This window comes from Hevea brasiliensis, chromosome 9 (assembly GCF_030052815.1).
Source record: "Hevea brasiliensis isolate MT/VB/25A 57/8 chromosome 9, ASM3005281v1, whole genome shotgun sequence".
Taxonomy (NCBI): Eukaryota; Viridiplantae; Streptophyta; class Magnoliopsida; order Malpighiales; family Euphorbiaceae; genus Hevea; species Hevea brasiliensis.
Genome location: NC_079501.1, coordinates 2,160,160 through 2,177,237, shown reverse-complemented (window position 1 = coordinate 2,177,237; position 17,078 = coordinate 2,160,160). Strand labels below are relative to the sequence as shown.

General features: G+C 33.2%; 1 protein-coding gene across 1 annotated transcript; it reads right to left on the bottom strand.

Annotated features, from left to right (window-relative positions):
* Positions 1 to 7,557: 7,557 nt before the first annotated feature.
* Positions 7,558 to 11,469, bottom strand: LOC110643288 (probable methyltransferase PMT15). The gene is made up of 6 exons (XM_058152367.1): positions 10,727 to 11,469; positions 10,103 to 10,313; positions 9,734 to 10,031; positions 8,734 to 9,126; positions 8,179 to 8,256; positions 7,558 to 8,011 (listed from the first exon to the last, which is right to left on the bottom strand). The coding sequence occupies exons 1-6, from the start codon at positions 11,381 to 11,383 to the stop codon at positions 7,762 to 7,764; spliced, it is 1,887 nt and encodes a 628-aa protein (XP_058008350.1). The 5' UTR covers positions 11,384 to 11,469; the 3' UTR covers positions 7,558 to 7,761.
* Positions 11,470 to 17,078: the final 5,609 nt, after the last annotated feature.

The following is a 17,078-nucleotide window of genomic DNA, read 5'->3' as shown; positions in this document are numbered from 1 at the left end:
AACTTGAGATATAGACCTTGGAATGAGGTGATTCTTGATTTAAATGAAAGGTAAGATCCCAAGCTACAAATTGTATGAAAACCATAAAAGCTAATTCTGTCTTTAGGGTACCCAAAGAATTGATAGAAAACAGGGTACCAAATAAGTATTCCTCCTAAAGTGGTAACTCACCTTTTTGAATAATTTGTAAATAAAGGATTATAAATAAATTTCTACATGTCTAAATGCTGATCAAATTGATTTCTAATGAATGTTAAGACATAAATTGACATGTTTTATGAAAGTAATTGGTCTTGAAAATATCTTTCTCTAGGTCTAATTATGATTGCAATATGAGTTGAGAAATCTGCCTTCTTGGAAAATAATATGATTGATCCTAAATGCTATGTGATAGAGTGTCACTACTATACTTAAATGAAATGACATGTTACATGGTTATGTCCTTATTCTGAATATGTAAACAATTATGTAATGATGATAAATGATGTTAAAATAGTGAATGACAATCCTTTGTGGAAGTAAGAATGGTTATATTATTTAAGACCATGTTATAAAACTATTACGGCCCAAAATCCCACCTAGCTTAAAAGTTGAAATCGGATAGTTTAGCATGCCAAATAGAGAAGCAAGTTAGCAAATCTACAAACCAAATTAAATTTATATCTATGATTTTTATAGACGACATCTGAAAAACGATGTCGCAATGTATATTCTAGTTCTAAACGGGGCATATAAGACAATACCTGAAAGAAGGCATTGCAGTTGTAAAAAGGACATGTAAGACGACATCCGTAAGAAGATGTTGCAGTGGTAAAAGAAAATGTAAGAAAACATCTGAAAGAAGGTGTCACATTAAAACCCTAATATCCGGGATAAGAAAAAAATTATACTAGGGAGGAATTGGGCTACTAAATAGAAATAATGAAAAGACAAGCATTCATGTCAAATAAGTTGATCATTTTTTTTGTAAATTTGGATCTTACTTTTTATCAATAGATAACTGTTCACTATATGCATCTTTCATTAGCAAGATTCATGAAATTCAGTTAAAAAGTTATAATGGAATGCTTTATTCATTTTTGTAAAATTGTTGCGAATTGTTACATGCTTGGAATTATCTTAATTGCTTGATTAACTATTTTTGGTATGTATAGTTATAAATGACTATTAATTAATCGTCTAAAGCTAGACATGCACCACTAAGCTATATGCTTAGCACGGTGGGTTTTACCTTGTGCAGGTACTGAAGCCAAGGGTCCACTAAGAGTAGATCATTAAAGTCTGCATCAAAAGAGCAGTGATTGTCAGGGGTTAAATTAGGGTTGGCTTTACTTCACTCTTGCAATTAACTTTTGTATTAGTTGTATAAACAATTAATGATGAAAAGATGTATCTAAGCAAATGACATGTTTGTAAATATTGTATTTTCCTTAAACCTTTTGTGAGAAAAGTTTTTACTTAGTAAATGTGGATTGTTCATGTGCACTTTAAATATAGTCTTTATTACAGGTTGTAAAAATTACAGGCAATGCTCCCGGTTCGGTTATCATGCTACCGGATCGGGGGTTGTTAAAAAAAGGCTGACTTGGCTCACCTAAACATTATATCAAAAATTTTATTAATATTTACTTAAACAAAATTTTAAAGAATCAAGGGATAATCCAAAGTTTTGCCAAAAATTCGATAGAATTTGTCCTATACTTAGGATCTACCTAACCTGCAAAAAGATTCAAATAATACTTATAAATCATAATTTCTATAACCACATCTCATTTACATCATATGGCCTCTCCTGGGCCCTTTAAAACAATCAACTCAATTCAACTCAACTCAACTAAGCCTTTATCCCAAAAATTTGGGGTCAACTATATGGATTCGCTTTCTCCACTCTAAATGATTTTGGGTTAAAGCCTCAGAAATGTATAATACTTCTAGGTCATGTTGTACTACTCTCCTCCAAGTCAATTTAGGACTACCCTTTTTTTCTTTCTATCCTCTAACATAATGTGTTCAACTTATCTAACTGGAGCATCTGTATGTCTACACTTCACATAACCAAACCACCTCAATCTCTCTTCTCTCAACTTATCCTCAATTGGCACCACTCCTACCTTTTCTCTAATACTTTTATTACGGACTTTATCTAGTCTAGTATGGCCACTCATCCATCTTAATATTCTCATCTCTACAACTCTTATCTTAGACGCATACAACTCCTTCAGTGCCCAACACTCACTACCATATAACATAGCTGGTCATATGGCTGTACGGTAAAATTTTTCTTTCAACTTAATGGGAATCTTGCAATCACATAAAACTCCCGTGGCAAGTCTTCACTTCAACCATTTGGCTTTAATCCTATAACTAACATCCTCCTCACATCCCCCATCTACTTGAAGGATTGAGCCGAGATATTTAAAGTAATTACTTTGGGACAGTACCACTCCATCCAAACTAACTCCTTTCCTATCACCAGTTTGGCCTTCACTGAACTTGCAATGCATGTATTCTATCTTCGTTCTACTTAACTTAAAGCCCTTTGACTCTAGAGTACTTCTCCAAAACTCTAGCTTTCTATTGACTCCTTCTCGAGTCTCATCTATCAAAATAATATCATCCGCAAACATCATGCACCAAGGAATACTCTCTTGTATATGTTTCATTAATTCATTTAAAACTAATGTAAAAAGCTAATGGCTTATAGCTGATCCTTAGTGTAATCCAATTGAGATCGAAAAATCTCTTGTGTCCCCTCGTACTGTGTGCACAATAGTAGTTGCTCCTTCATACATATCTTTCAATACTTGTATGTACCTAACAGATACCCTCTTTTGTTCTAACACATTCCATAAGACATCTCTTAGAATATTATCATAAGCTTTCTCCAAATCAATAAAAACCATGTGTAGATATTTCTTCACATCTCTATATTTCTCCATCAAGCTTCTAATAAGAAAGATCGCTTTTATAGTTGAACGACCGAGCATAAAGCCAAATTGATTGAGAGAGATAGAAGTATCATGACATAGTCGACGCTCCACAACTCTCTCCCACAACTTCATAGTATGGCTCATAAATTTAATTTCCCTATAGTTTAAGCAACTTTGTATGTCTCCCTTATTTTTAAAAATAGGTACTAAAATACTCCTCTTCCATTCATCATGCATTTTCTTTGAGTTTAGAATCTTATTAAATAATTTAGTTAATCATGCCACTCCCATATCTCCTAAACACTTCTACACTTCAATTGGTATTCCATCGGGTCCATAGGCTTTACCGACTTTCATTCTCTTAAGTGCTTCCTTTACTTTTAAAGATCTAATCTTTCTAGTATAATTCACATTCTTTTCTATTGTTCTATAGTCTATATTCACGCTATTACCATTTTGACTATTATTAAAGAGATCATTAAAATAATTTCTCCATCTTTCTTTAATTTCCTCATCTTTCACCAAAACTTTTCCTTCTTTATCCTTAATGCACCTAACTTGATTGAGATCTTGACATTTCCTTTCTCTCTTCCTTGCTAATGTATAAATATCTTTCTCCCCTTCTTTAGTTCTAAGTTTCTCATATAACTTTTCAAAGGCCTATGCTCTTACTTGACTAACTGCCTTTTTTGCCTCTTTTTTTGCTATCTTGTACTGTTTATATGCCTCATTATTATCACATTTAGGTAATTTCTTATACAATTCCCTTTTTCTCTTCACTGCCTTTTGTACTTCCTCATTCCACCACCATCTCTCTTTTGAGGGTGGTCCATGTCCTTTAGACTCTCTAAGTACTTTTCTAGCTACTTCTCTAATCTTTGATGCCATCTGTATCCACATATCATTGGCCTCCATATCTAGCTTCCATGCTTCGGACTCGAGAAGCTCATTTTTGAACTTCACTTGCTTTACTCCTTTGAACTCCTACCACTTTGTTCAAGCTACACTATTTCTTCTGACCTTACTTGAATTGTTCCTAAACTTGACATCCAAGACCACTAATCGATATTGAATTGTTAAAGCCTCTCCTGGAATGACTTTGCAATCATTGCATAGAGATCTATTTGTCTTCCTGGTTAAGAGAAAGTCAATTTGGCTTCTATGTTGCCTACTTTTGAAAGTCACTAAATATGACTCTTTTTATAAAATAGATATTTGCTAGTATTAGGTCGTATACCATAGCAAAATCTAAGATGCTTTTTCCCTTCTCATTTCGACTGTTAAAACTAAAACCTCTATGAATATTCTCATAACATTGCCTATCACTTCCTACATGTCCATTTAAATCTCCACCAATAAAAATATTCTCTTCATTCAATATGCTTTGCATAAAACAGTAAATACTCATAAATTTGAAAAATTATATATTAGTCTCTATAACTAACATTTTATTATAAATCATTCAAACGATCTCTAAAATTTCTAAATTTTTTTCCCGCAGTTCATAGCAATATTACAAAGCTAATACAAAAGGAATTATAATTTTCTAACCTCCAACGAATATTTTATGGATTTTTAATCTAAACCCGACACTAGATAACTAAAGAAACTTAGGATTTGGATTTACCTACACCAATTCTAACACTTAGAACGTGTCCGAGGCATTTGAAAATGGTGGGGTAGCATATAACTTTGACTCGATTCTGAAGTGATTCTGGCAGTTTATTTGCTCGACTCGAAATTATAGATCCGGGTAACGGTCGAATTTCCCTGAAACAAAAGTACTTACGCGAAGCCCACAATATCAGGGGTTAGAATAAAATTGTTACAAAATTAAATAAATTCATTTGAAGCTCGGAAAAACACTGCAAAGTATATGGGACCCATTGAAATTTTGGTATCGAAAAACTTTGAAATTTATATTGCCACGAAGCTCTCGTCATTTATAGCATGCCAGTACTCTCGGAGTCTCCGTTGGATTTTTGGTTTGGGAGAAATTTAGCTCAAAAATTAAAATGAGCTAAAACTTTTCGGGTAAAAATTAGACAATCCGTTCGATAAAAATTTATGTTCTTAGTGTCTATGAAAAGTTCTAGAAGTGTAGATGAATTTTGAGACAAGACCAGGTCTAATTGGTAGCCAGATCAGCTGAATTTTAGCCAAAAAAACTCAAGGATTGCACGCACATGAGGGAGAGAAAAAGGGCGTGTTTTCTAGCGATCCAAGCGGAGGCCGACGAGGAGGAGACTCCTAGGTGAGGCGCTGGCGAGCTGGGGTGGAGGGGGAGGTGGTCGGCCGACAAGGGGAGGAGGGAGGAGAGAGAAATTGAGAGAAATGGGAGAGGAGGTCGATGCGTAGGAGAAGGGAAAGAGGAAGAAAAAGGGACCAGTCCAATTCGGTCCAGTTCGATTCGACTGATTCGATTCAGGATATCCAAAATTGAATTTTTTACTCTATCTTGAGATAAAAAAATGAAGCCCAAAAATTTCGAAAAATTTCTAGAATACTTAATTGTTAAAAATTTTTGAAGTCCAAATATATTTTTAGTTTTGCTACGTGGTCTTTAAATTAATTGTTAAAAATTAATAAAATTTATTATCTTAAAAAAATCAAATCTAATTTTTAAAATTCAGAAAAATTCTAAATAAATTTTCATAATATTTAATATAATAAAATAATAATACTTACATATAAAATAATTATTAAAAAATTAGGAGTGTTACGCGAATGAATCGTGAAGAGATAACCCAAAAACCATGTTCAAATCAGCAAGCCAATAAATAAGAAAAGGATGAGCCCAAACACAAAATCATCCATTTTGAACCTATGTTGAACGCATCAAAATGGTACCAAACAAATAGCATTATGCCCAATAGGCCAACCATCACATAAAACTATACTAGAGTTCCATTTTCAATCACAATAACCATAAAACTCATTTCAATTAAAACAGAATAATGGAAAAACTAAGAAAAGTTAAATCAGAGTTCACCCATTGTCTACACAATGACAGAGGCGATGATGGAAATGATTCCCCGACGAGGATGGCTTTAAGAAAACAGAACAGGAACAAGATGGGTGAATCGTAAATGTGGAACTGAGGCCTGGTACCACTGAGGGAAATGGAACCTGGTTGTCTCTGCTCTTGCCCTGTGGAGATAAGTTTTGCCAGTGAAAACAAATTGATTCTGCTAGAACCAGTGAATGGGACTGATTCCATGCAACTGGAGTCAAATGAGTTCGCCGAAAGAAGACAGGTTCTATGCTAGGTTTGATAGGATCAAGAGGAACCCAAGAAAGAGGACAATGGGTCACTGTTTGTGTGTGAGGCGTATGACTGAAGGATATGGGTGTGGGGTGGAGAGCAGTGCATCATGAATGAGAGGGATACAATGGTGGTGTAATGCTGAGAGTGATGAGGGTGAGCTGAAATGGTTTTTAGACCGGTTAAAGGATGGTGAATGGTGAGGCGTGAGGAGGTTAAGTTGTTTTGGGCAAAAGGAAGGCTAGGTTCTTTTGGGCAAAGTTAGAAATTAGGAGCGTAAAAATTAAGGTAACAAAACAAAAGCTCAAAATTAAAATAAAGGCTATGCAGATTTTTCTCTCCAAAATTCCCCCTCAAATGAATACTAAACATGGGTTTTTATTGTTGGAAAAACCCTAAAGTCAATGGTGAAAATTTAAGGAAGAGAAAAGAATGGTAGGGATTAAAATCTACATTTTTGTTTTATTACTTTTTAATCTAATGGTGGAAAATTAAAGAAAAAATTGATTCAATGGCTACAAATAATTTGTACAATTTTTGTCTCATTATTTTTTAATCTAATGGTTAAAAATTGAGACTTGAAATTAAAATGGAGGGTCAAGATTAAAAATATTTTGAAATTTTTTTAAAAAAATTTATAAAAATTTGATATTGCCCTAAATCTAAGGGACCCTAAAATTTGAAAGGCCAAGATTAATTTATACTAATTTATCTTCTTTTATTTTCTTTTTATTTATTTATTTTTCTCTTCTTCTCTTGTTAAAGTAAAGTTAAAATTAAAATCTAATTAATATTCAAAATCAAAAGTAAAGTAAGAAAATAAAAATAAAAATTTGATTAAAATTAAAAATTGAGTCTAAGAACATTAAAATTAAGAATAAATTAATTTTTTTTTAATTTTCCTTCTTTTTTTTTGATTTTTTTTAATTTTGAATTAAGATTAAAATTAAAATTGAAAGTGACATCAACATTAAAATAAAAATTGAATTTCAAATGAAATACAAATGAGATATAAAAAAAGTAACAAATTAATCTAATTCTTAATTTTAATGATTTTTCAATTTTTAATATTTTCTATTTTTCTTTAAACAGGCCGAATAAAATATGGTGTCTGCATTATGTGAAGAAACAAATTAGTGTATGATCAATGAGGTGCTCAAGGAAACCGAAATGGCCGACTGAAAAATAAATGTGGTTAAATCTTTTGAAAAACATTAAAAAATGTTATTCTTTATTCCTATTAGAGAATTTTTATTGCACATAATGCTTGATTGCTCATAATCATTTATTCAGACACTAATGCCTGTCTTTAATTGCATGACTTTACCCCCAAAAAAAAAAAAAAAAATTGGGAATCAACAATAGTCGAACAGGGAAATTCCATCATAGAGGCATTTTGATACAATTTATAGCGGATTCTGGAACCATTGAAAGGCGCACTTTCTAAGCAAAGCATGTGTGGACCCTTCATTGATGTATACAAACCTATGTATATGACCCCCCAAATAAAAAATGATTTAAGAATTATAAAATATTGAACAACAATGAAACTGTGAAAGGCCGTTGCTATGAAGCTGTTTCAGATTCTTGCTGATTTTGGTGAGGATCTGGTGCTGTCCAATACTGCTTTACTGCAAAAAGAACCTTCTCCCTCTCATGGGCACTTCTTTCATGGTCGGCAATTCTGGCATCCCATTGCATCACATCTACGATGCTCTTGACTTTTAGCAAGATATCTACATCATCTCGAATTATTACACTACCTTCTGGCCTTAAAATCCTATCCATTTCTAACAGAATATCTTCCATTTCACATCTGCAATGCAAGGTTATAGTCATTTGGTCATCAGAGAGCAGATAACATGCCAAACCACTAAGACACGCAGAACAAGAAACTCCACATAAGAGTCAAGACCATTAAATCCCATATAAGTCTTAGATTTGCAGATAACTTATGGTTCAAAATTATGCCGTTAGCATTACCTGTCCTTATAGAGGCTGAAAATTGAATCAGCATGAATCAAGTCATAGGTTCTTGGATAAGTAGACATGGCTTCACACCTATACAAATCAAGAGACAAATCATCAAGGGTTAGCTGAAACCTGTACATGATTGAATACGCTTGAGCTAAAAGACAAATATAGGACTAATAAATTAATTTTGGATAAGAAGAATTATATGTGAAGATTCATGAAAAAGTTGCCAAAAACTTGGCTGTTTTGGAAGTTACAACAAAAGCAACCAAAAAAGAGAAAAACACTAATGGGCTGTCTACCTGCTGCTTTTCAAAAGTTCATATTCGCAAGCAAACCCTAATCAAAGATAGTGCAAATTGTGTATGATTGAATTATAAACATACTATACAAGCAACCCTTAACACATGGTAATTTAAGTTAAACTGTAGTTAATAGGACAGGGGTTATGTTATTGTGTATGATTAGAGGGCTATTTTGGATATAACCAAAATGTTTGTTTGGTGTACCTAATTTGACATGCGCCCTTAATTGACCTATTATGGAGGGAGATTAAAAGCATACCAATTTTGATAGGTTCCAATCAACCCACGTTCATAGATGACCCCTAAAGTATTGATATCTGCCTCCACTGGGGCAACGTTCATAACCCACACAGGATCATCCATTAGTGCAGCTGCAAAGCCTCCCAAGTAAGCATTCATATCAAGCAAGTTACGATACCTCCCCTGCTCAGCTAGCTGATGGTCAACTTCCTTGTAATGTGCTACTCTTTCCTTCCATAGCTCTGTATTTTCAGTGAAAATTTCTGCAGTAATTCCATTCACACTTCCACTGCTAATCCTTGGAGGGATTGCAGTCAATCTCTGTGGCCATTTTGCTAGTTGCCCACCTGCTATCTCTCTTATGTCTGATACCTCTGGCAGTGGTGTTATACAGGTCTCCATTTTGGTGTACCTGAAAGAAGAAAAGTTAGCAACTTTCAACTAATACCACAGTAAACACATAAAATTATTATTTTTTTCCTTTGTTTCAGCAACCATGTGAAGTATGAAGCAGAAAAGGAAAGGGAATTTATATATATATATATATATATATATATATATATATATATATATAACCCTCAAGCAAGAGTTTAGGTGGTTGGACAAGTTAACCTACCAGAATGAATTCAATTGGCCAATTAGGCACTGCCTTTGTTATTAAATTGGTTTTGGTATCACATCTAAAGTGTTAACAGTGAGAAGAATTTGCTTTATCAGAAAAGTAAATACTGAAAGGCTAAGTTGATTTGCTGAAGCAATTGAGCTCAAATAAAGTACTTCAAAATAGTCTCCCAACCCTTTAGTATTGACTCAAAGCTAGTGCTTCAATTAAAAGCCACAAACACTACACTGACTTTAATTGTGCCATGACATATGATATGTGTCCAAATCATTCATGGAAAAAGACAGTTGCCTAACACAATCCCAATACCCATTCAGTTATTTCAAAGGCATGTGATGATAGAAACCCAAAACCAGAAAGTGTCAACTCAAATGGGAGAAAATCAGAAACACATTACCAGGCCTTGTCAGGATCTTGTGGCTGGCAAAAGACAGGCCTCTTGTGCAACTTCCTGTTGGCTATACAATGGATGTGATTAGTGGGTTTTTGCCAAATAGAAAGGTCATCTTTTTGTACCAATTTTTTCCAGCATAGACTTTTGGCTACTGTCCCAATCGTAGACTCCTCTGCTTTAAGATCTTCAGGTGATCTACTCCAACCTTTCCAGTGGTTTTCCCAGTTTACTGGCGGCCCAGACAGAACCCAATACCCACCCGGGCGAAGAACTCGATCAACTTCAATCAAGTACAGCCCATCTGCTCAAGAAAAAAACAAATTTAAATACCCAAAAACTTAATTAAAGCAAAGAAAGTGGTTAGAGACGCACCATATTGACCCCAGGGAATGAGGCAGCGAGAACAATGAGCCATGTCAAAGGCTCTCGCAGGGTAAGGTAGTCTAATTGAAGCTAAAACTCCAATCAATGCAGGAACTCCACGTTCAAGAGCAAATTGGACCTGAGCTTCGTGGGTGTCTCTTGGTGCAAACGACAGTGTCACAATGTTCCTTGAGAGAAGGTAGGCTCCAAAGCTTGCAACCTGCAAAATTAAGCTTTAAAACATTAAAGATTATTATTATTATTATAAACATAAAAAAAAAGGAGAAAAGCAAAAAAAAATGCAAGGTTTAATTATGATGGGAAGTCTTGGATTGTTACCCTTGTTATTAACGACTAATGACAATTCCAAAGCCCATTACAGAAAATATTAATGAAAAATCAAGTTGTGAATGGAATTTTGCACACTTCTAAATGGTTGTTTACGGATGCACTAAGAGAATTACTAAACTATACAATTCTATTTTAAGAAACAAAATTCAATGCTCCGCAACGTTGTCGTTTCAGGAGAACTCCAGCGAAAACCCAGACGGTTCAAGAAATGGACCGGGCGGTTTTAGACGAAAAAGACAAAATTAATTAAGACTCATTAGAAGGCAGAAACATACTACGTACCCCGCAACCAGTATCAATGGCGGTCCTTATCGACCCATCTTTGAGATTGATCAACTTGCCAATATCGTCAATATATGCATCAGCCCCTCGCTGAAACATTGTTCCACCACCAGGGAACCTGAACCGGTCCCCTTCGAACCGAACCCAATTCTGATTCTTCTTCTCCACCGTCAATTCCTTATGAGGAACGTTAGCATACCACACAAAATCCCTACTCACCGGCCATCTAAACGGAACCCTGTAGCCAAAAGGAGCCGGCACACGACACTTTAAAAGCTCCTTCTTTTCTGGGCAGTGTCTCTCTCTATATATGAGTCTGTCCCTGTCGAATTTGAGGGAGCGTTGACCATCCTCGCATGGGTTGTACTCGGTGTATTCGGGGTCGCAAGGAGGGAGGTGAGGTGCACGAGCCACCGTAAGTGGTGGGTCAGGGGAGTAATGGTGAGCTAAGAAGTCGAGGGTGGTGTTGCGGATTGGTGGGGCGCAGGAGAAGATGGCGGAGACTGAGGAAGATGGGTTGACGAGAGGGATACTGCCACGGGAATTTTGGTAGAAACCTATCAAGTAAAAGAGAGTGCATAAGATTGTGATAAGTGTGAGTTTGTAGAGATTGGCTTTCTTGGTTTTGAACGTCAAAAACGATGTTAGAATCGCCATTGAAATTGAAAACCAATTCTTTTCTTATAGAGAGAGGAAATGAGACAGGGGAGAGAGAAATGGCATTTCTATCATATATATATATATATATATATATATATGTATGTGAGTTTGGAGAGAGAATGTGACGAGTAAACTTTTCAAGGTCCATTAAGGGTAGGTTGCTCAGAAGGTAAAGAAAGGCATGTAGGGACGGTGACTGTAGAGTTGCTCAGAAGGTAAAGAAAGGCATGTAGGGACGGTGACTGTAGAGCCCCCCTCGTGAATTGGTTCAGTCTTCTAGATATATACCTCGTGAATTGGTTTAAGGTTATATATATAAATATATATATATATATATATATATATATATATATATATATATATATATATATATAAATTATAATAAAAATAATAATAAATTTTTACATTAAATTAATTTTTAAATTAATTTAATTTAAATAAATTTTTATTTTAATAATAATTTTTTAAAGTAATATATTACATAATTATTTTTAAAAAAAATCTTTAGTATATAAATTAATGGTAATTTAATTGACATTAAATTATGATATAATCTGTTAAGATTAAAATTTTAGAGTATTTTAATATTTGATTTATTGATAAATTATTATATACATACCCATATGGGCTCAATGTTCTTTTAAAAAATGTTAATTTTTACACCAATCTTCATATGTCATAAAATGTCATAAAACATTTAGATTTATGGGACAATAAAACTTATGGGCCAAGAATTTAAATTAATGAGCTTAAAATTAATTCATATATTCTAATTTAATTGGGCCATTATATCTACTTTTAAATAAAATTAAAAGATTCGTTTAGTTAAATTTATTATTAATTAATAAAATTAGTTATTTTGAATATCATCCGTTGATGATAAAATGTTGCAATATGTACTCGGGAGACCAATTACATATTCATTAATTTAATATGACTAATATTCGAATACTAGGATACATAGAAACAATAAGCTAATAAAAATTTTAAATGATGATTTATAATCTTAATGAATTTTTCAATTAAGATATAATTATATTTAGTAATTAATATTTTTTATTATTTAAATTTAAAAGATTAAATTAATTAAAAATTATATTTAAAAAATTAAATTTTATAATAATTATATATTACAACTATTTATAAAATATAAAAAGAATTTCAATAAATTAAATGAAAAATTATTACTTGACATAAATGTAATACCTTTAGAATTTTATGCGATATCATCAAAGAAAAACTTTAAATATGATATTAAAAATAATTATTTAATATAAATATGATAATTTTAAATTTTTATATGACAGAATAAAAAAAAAAATGCTACATGATATATATAGATGTGTGTGGTTTTAAGGTAAGTGTATGGGAGTCCTCATTTCCTTCCATATTCTCTATTTAATGCTTTTTATATTATTACTATATTTTTAATTAATATTACTATTATCAAAATTAATTATTTTTTTATTCTTTCTACTAAAAAATAGAAAAATTAAAATAAAAGTAAAAAATCAATTCAAGAGAAATATCTAAACAAATCAATGGGTTGCAAAGTGTGATCTTTAGCTTTGTGGTTTGCACGTAACTTAATTATATAGAAATAAATTTACATGCATTAAGGCTATAATAAGAAATTTGATTGGAAGTCAACTTTAGCATTTAACATTAAACTAAGCTATTTCTCGGTAAGTAATTTGCTTTATGAGTAGGTTAATAAATTCAATTTATCTATTAAAAAGTGAGACATCATTATTTTAGGTAAAAGATTCATTTTAGTCCTTAAATTATTAGCCAAAAGTCAAATAAACTCTTAAAATTTTTTTTTTATTCAAAGAAGCCCCTTAATTATTAAAATATATCAAATAAATCACATAAAATTTAATTTTAATTCAATTAAATCCAAGACCACATGTGATTGTTAATTGACCGTTAAAAGATAAAAAAATATATATAATATTATTTTAAAATCTTTTATTTGTCTAAAATATTCCTTCCATACCTCACACTTTTGCCTTTCAAATATTCCCTTCCTCCTTGTGTACAAATGAAAGGCCACATATTGATAACTCTAAATATGTATTTATAGCAAAAAGTTAAGATACTGGTTCATCAATATCATCAAGGATGAAAGTATGTGATTTAAACGATGGTTAGCAGCTGTTGTTTTAATTTTTTTTAATATTTTATTTTATATTTTAAATAAAATATAAATATTATTATAATAATTAATATTGTATATTATAATATTTTTATTAATTTTAAATTAAAAAATAATTTTTTATTAATAACATTTTATTTTTAATTTAAAATTAAATTAATTTTTAATTAAATAAAAAATTAACAATTTAACATTTTAAAATGTTAATTTTTTATTTTATTAAAATTTAATTTAATTTTAAATTTAAAAAATAATTTTTTATAATAAAAAATTACAATATATAATATTAATTATTATAATATTATTTATTAAAATAATATTTATATTTTATTTAAAATATAAAATAAAATATTAAGAAATTAAATGAAAAGTTAATAGCGTTTAATTTTTTATTTAATTATTTAATTATTTTATTGTAATAATATTTTATATTTTAATTTTTTATTTAATTAAAATTTAATTTAATTTTTATTTAAAAATAATTTTTTATAATAAAAATATTATAATATATAATATTATTTATTAAAATAATATTTATATTTTATTTAAAATATAAAATAAAATATTAAAAAATTAAAATAAAAAATAAATATTATTATAAGTAACGTAAAATAATAATATTTAAATCATAAAATATTATTATAATTAACGTTTGTGCTCACATCTTTTATTTTAATATAATTTATTTTATTTTAATAATTAAAATAAAATATTTATTTTTATTACACCATTTGATAAAATAATCCACAGGGTGTGCATTGGAATTCGCAACTGAAAAGTACATGGTATCAGAGGCGAATCTTTACAGTCCTCAAGGGTAGGCCCCAATATACAATGATGGATTCGTTCCTAGTTTCAGGTGTGGCACGAGTCAGGCTTGACGAGGTTGATTTTCGATGGGGCAGAGCAGTGTATGGTGCGCCTGCTAAACTTACGTAACACCCTATGCAAATCTCACATCGATAAAATACGGGAGAGATGTTGAGTTTATAAGTTGGCGATTCGTAACCCCTAATGATGTGTTTTAAAACTGTGAGGGCTTCAGCCCAGAGCGGATAATATTACTAGTGGGCCGAGCCATTATGTAAGTTGGTATCAGAGCCCAGTTGAGGTCTAGTAAACTTGCGGAGCATAGAATCCTTAACGTCTTTTCAGTTTATCATTGCTTTAGATGTCTGCATCCTTCGTACTTTCTCACCTGTCTTAATTTGACTCACATTTTCAAATTTAATGCTTATTTATTAAAATGAATAGATTTCCTGGATCTGTTAGACGTAAGAGGAGAACTAGGACCAAGAGTCTTAATGGTGCAAACCTTAATCAAATAGGGGAGGTACCACCTCAAACTATTAATCAGACATCTGAACAAATGCCTATGGCTAAGACTGAGGCACAACCATTCCAATTAGCTACTGCAGCTCAAGCAGCTAGGGCTGGTCAAGTTACTGTGGCAGATCTGGCAGCGGGATTGCATGCAGTGAATCATGCTATTAATACTATAGCTGAGTACCTTACAACTCAACCACAGCAACCAGTGGTTGGCTCTATTCGACACCATTTCGGGATAGGGCTCGATTCCTTGACTCTACAGACTTTCTCAAGCTAAAACCAAAGGAGTTCACTGGAGAGGATGCGTTAACTGATCCCTTAGATTTTCTAGATGACATGGAGAGGTGTTATGACACTATGGGTTGCAGTAGTGCTAGGATGGTGATGTTGGCAGGAAATCAGCTTAAAGGAGTTGCTCGTGAGTGGTATATCTCTAAGAAGAATGGGCGACCTGAAGGTTCTATCCTCTGGCCTGAGTTTTACTCTCTCTTCTTAGAGCGATTCCTCCCTCCTAGTGTTCAAGAGGCTAAGGCTTTGGAGTTTGAAACCTTAAAGCAAGGTAAAATAGCGATTCTGAGTATGAGATGAAGTTTACCAGACTATCTTGCTTTGGTAAACACTTGATTCCAAATGAGGAGAAGAAGGCCCGCAGGTTTGAAAGGGGCTTACGAGACAGGCTAATTGATCGTGTAGCTCCTTTACGACTACCTAAATATGAGGAGGTGGTTGATCGGGCTAGACAGATGGAGATGTATGATGATGAACGTTGGGCTTGTGAGCAGCGCAAGCGGTTTAAGAAAGATAGTCAGGGTAATCAATTTAACAGAGGATAGAGTCATCAGGGTTCTTATCAGGATAATAAGCAGGGTTCTCAGTCTACAGTTGGCAATAGGGCACATCAATCTGGAGTTGGTCAGGGACGTGAGCAGAGGACACATGCAAGGAATGCTCGGTATAACCAGATTAGCACTGAGCCTATTACCACTCTTTGTCAGCATTGTGGTAAGCCACATAAGGGCACTTGTCATTGGGTCACTGGAGCATGCTTTGGTTGTGGACAGCTGGGACACCGTAGATAGGACTGTCCTACTAGTGAGACAACTCAGGGTGCTGGTCAAGCAACACATTCTGCTCCCTCTCAGGCTCAACCAGTTTCACAGTATAGTGGTAGAAGTCAGGGTTTTGGTGGTCGCGGTCAGGGTGGTAGAGGTTCTGGTGGTAGAGGATTTGCTCAAACTCAGGGACAGGCATCTGGTGGTAGAGGTCAAGCTAGGGTTTTTGCTTTGACTCAGCAGGATGCTCAAGCATCTAATGCAGTAGTGACAGGTACACTTCCTATTTGCTCATTTGATGCTAGAGTACTGTTTGATCCTGGTTCCAGTCATTCCTTTGTTTCTCCATACTTTTCCATGCGATTTAGTACACCACCTACTTTATTAGAGTGTCCTTTATCTGTATCAACACCTATGGGGGATGCAATAGACACTGATATGGTGTATAGGGGATGTATAGTTCACATTGGAGATAGGGAATTAGCTGTAGATCTTGTTTCTTTGGATATGTTTGAGTTTGATGTGATTTTAGGCATGGATTTGTTAGCCACTTATCACGTTTCATTGGATTGTCATAATAAAGTTGTACTCTTTAAAATTCCTAAGGAGGCAGAATTTCAATTTCAGGGAGATCGCAGTATAGCCTCTAGTAATTTTATCTCTGTAGTGAGTGCTAGACGATTATTGCGAAAGAGGTGTAAAGGGTATCTAGCTTATGTTAGAGATGTTCAGGTAGAAGGTGCAGGTTTGGAGAATGTTGCAGTGGTTAAAGAGTTTCCTAATGTGTTTCCATAAGATTTATCAGGTTTACCCCCAGAGCGAGAGGTAGAGTTTGGTATAGACTTAGTTCCTGGAACTGAGCCCATATTTATGCCACCTTATCGTATGGCACCCGCAGAACTTAAGGAGTTGAAGGAGCAACTACAGGACCTACTAGATAAGGGGTTTATTCGCCCTAGTGTTTCTCTATGGGGTGCTCCTGTGTTATTTGTACGTAAGAAGGATGGGTTTTTGAGAATGTGCATTGATTATAGGCAATTGAATAAGGTAACTGTGCGTAATAAGTATCCTCTTCCACGCATAGATGACCTGTTTGATCAACTTCAAGGTACAAAGTATTTTTCCAAGATTGATCTTCGATCTGGGTATCATC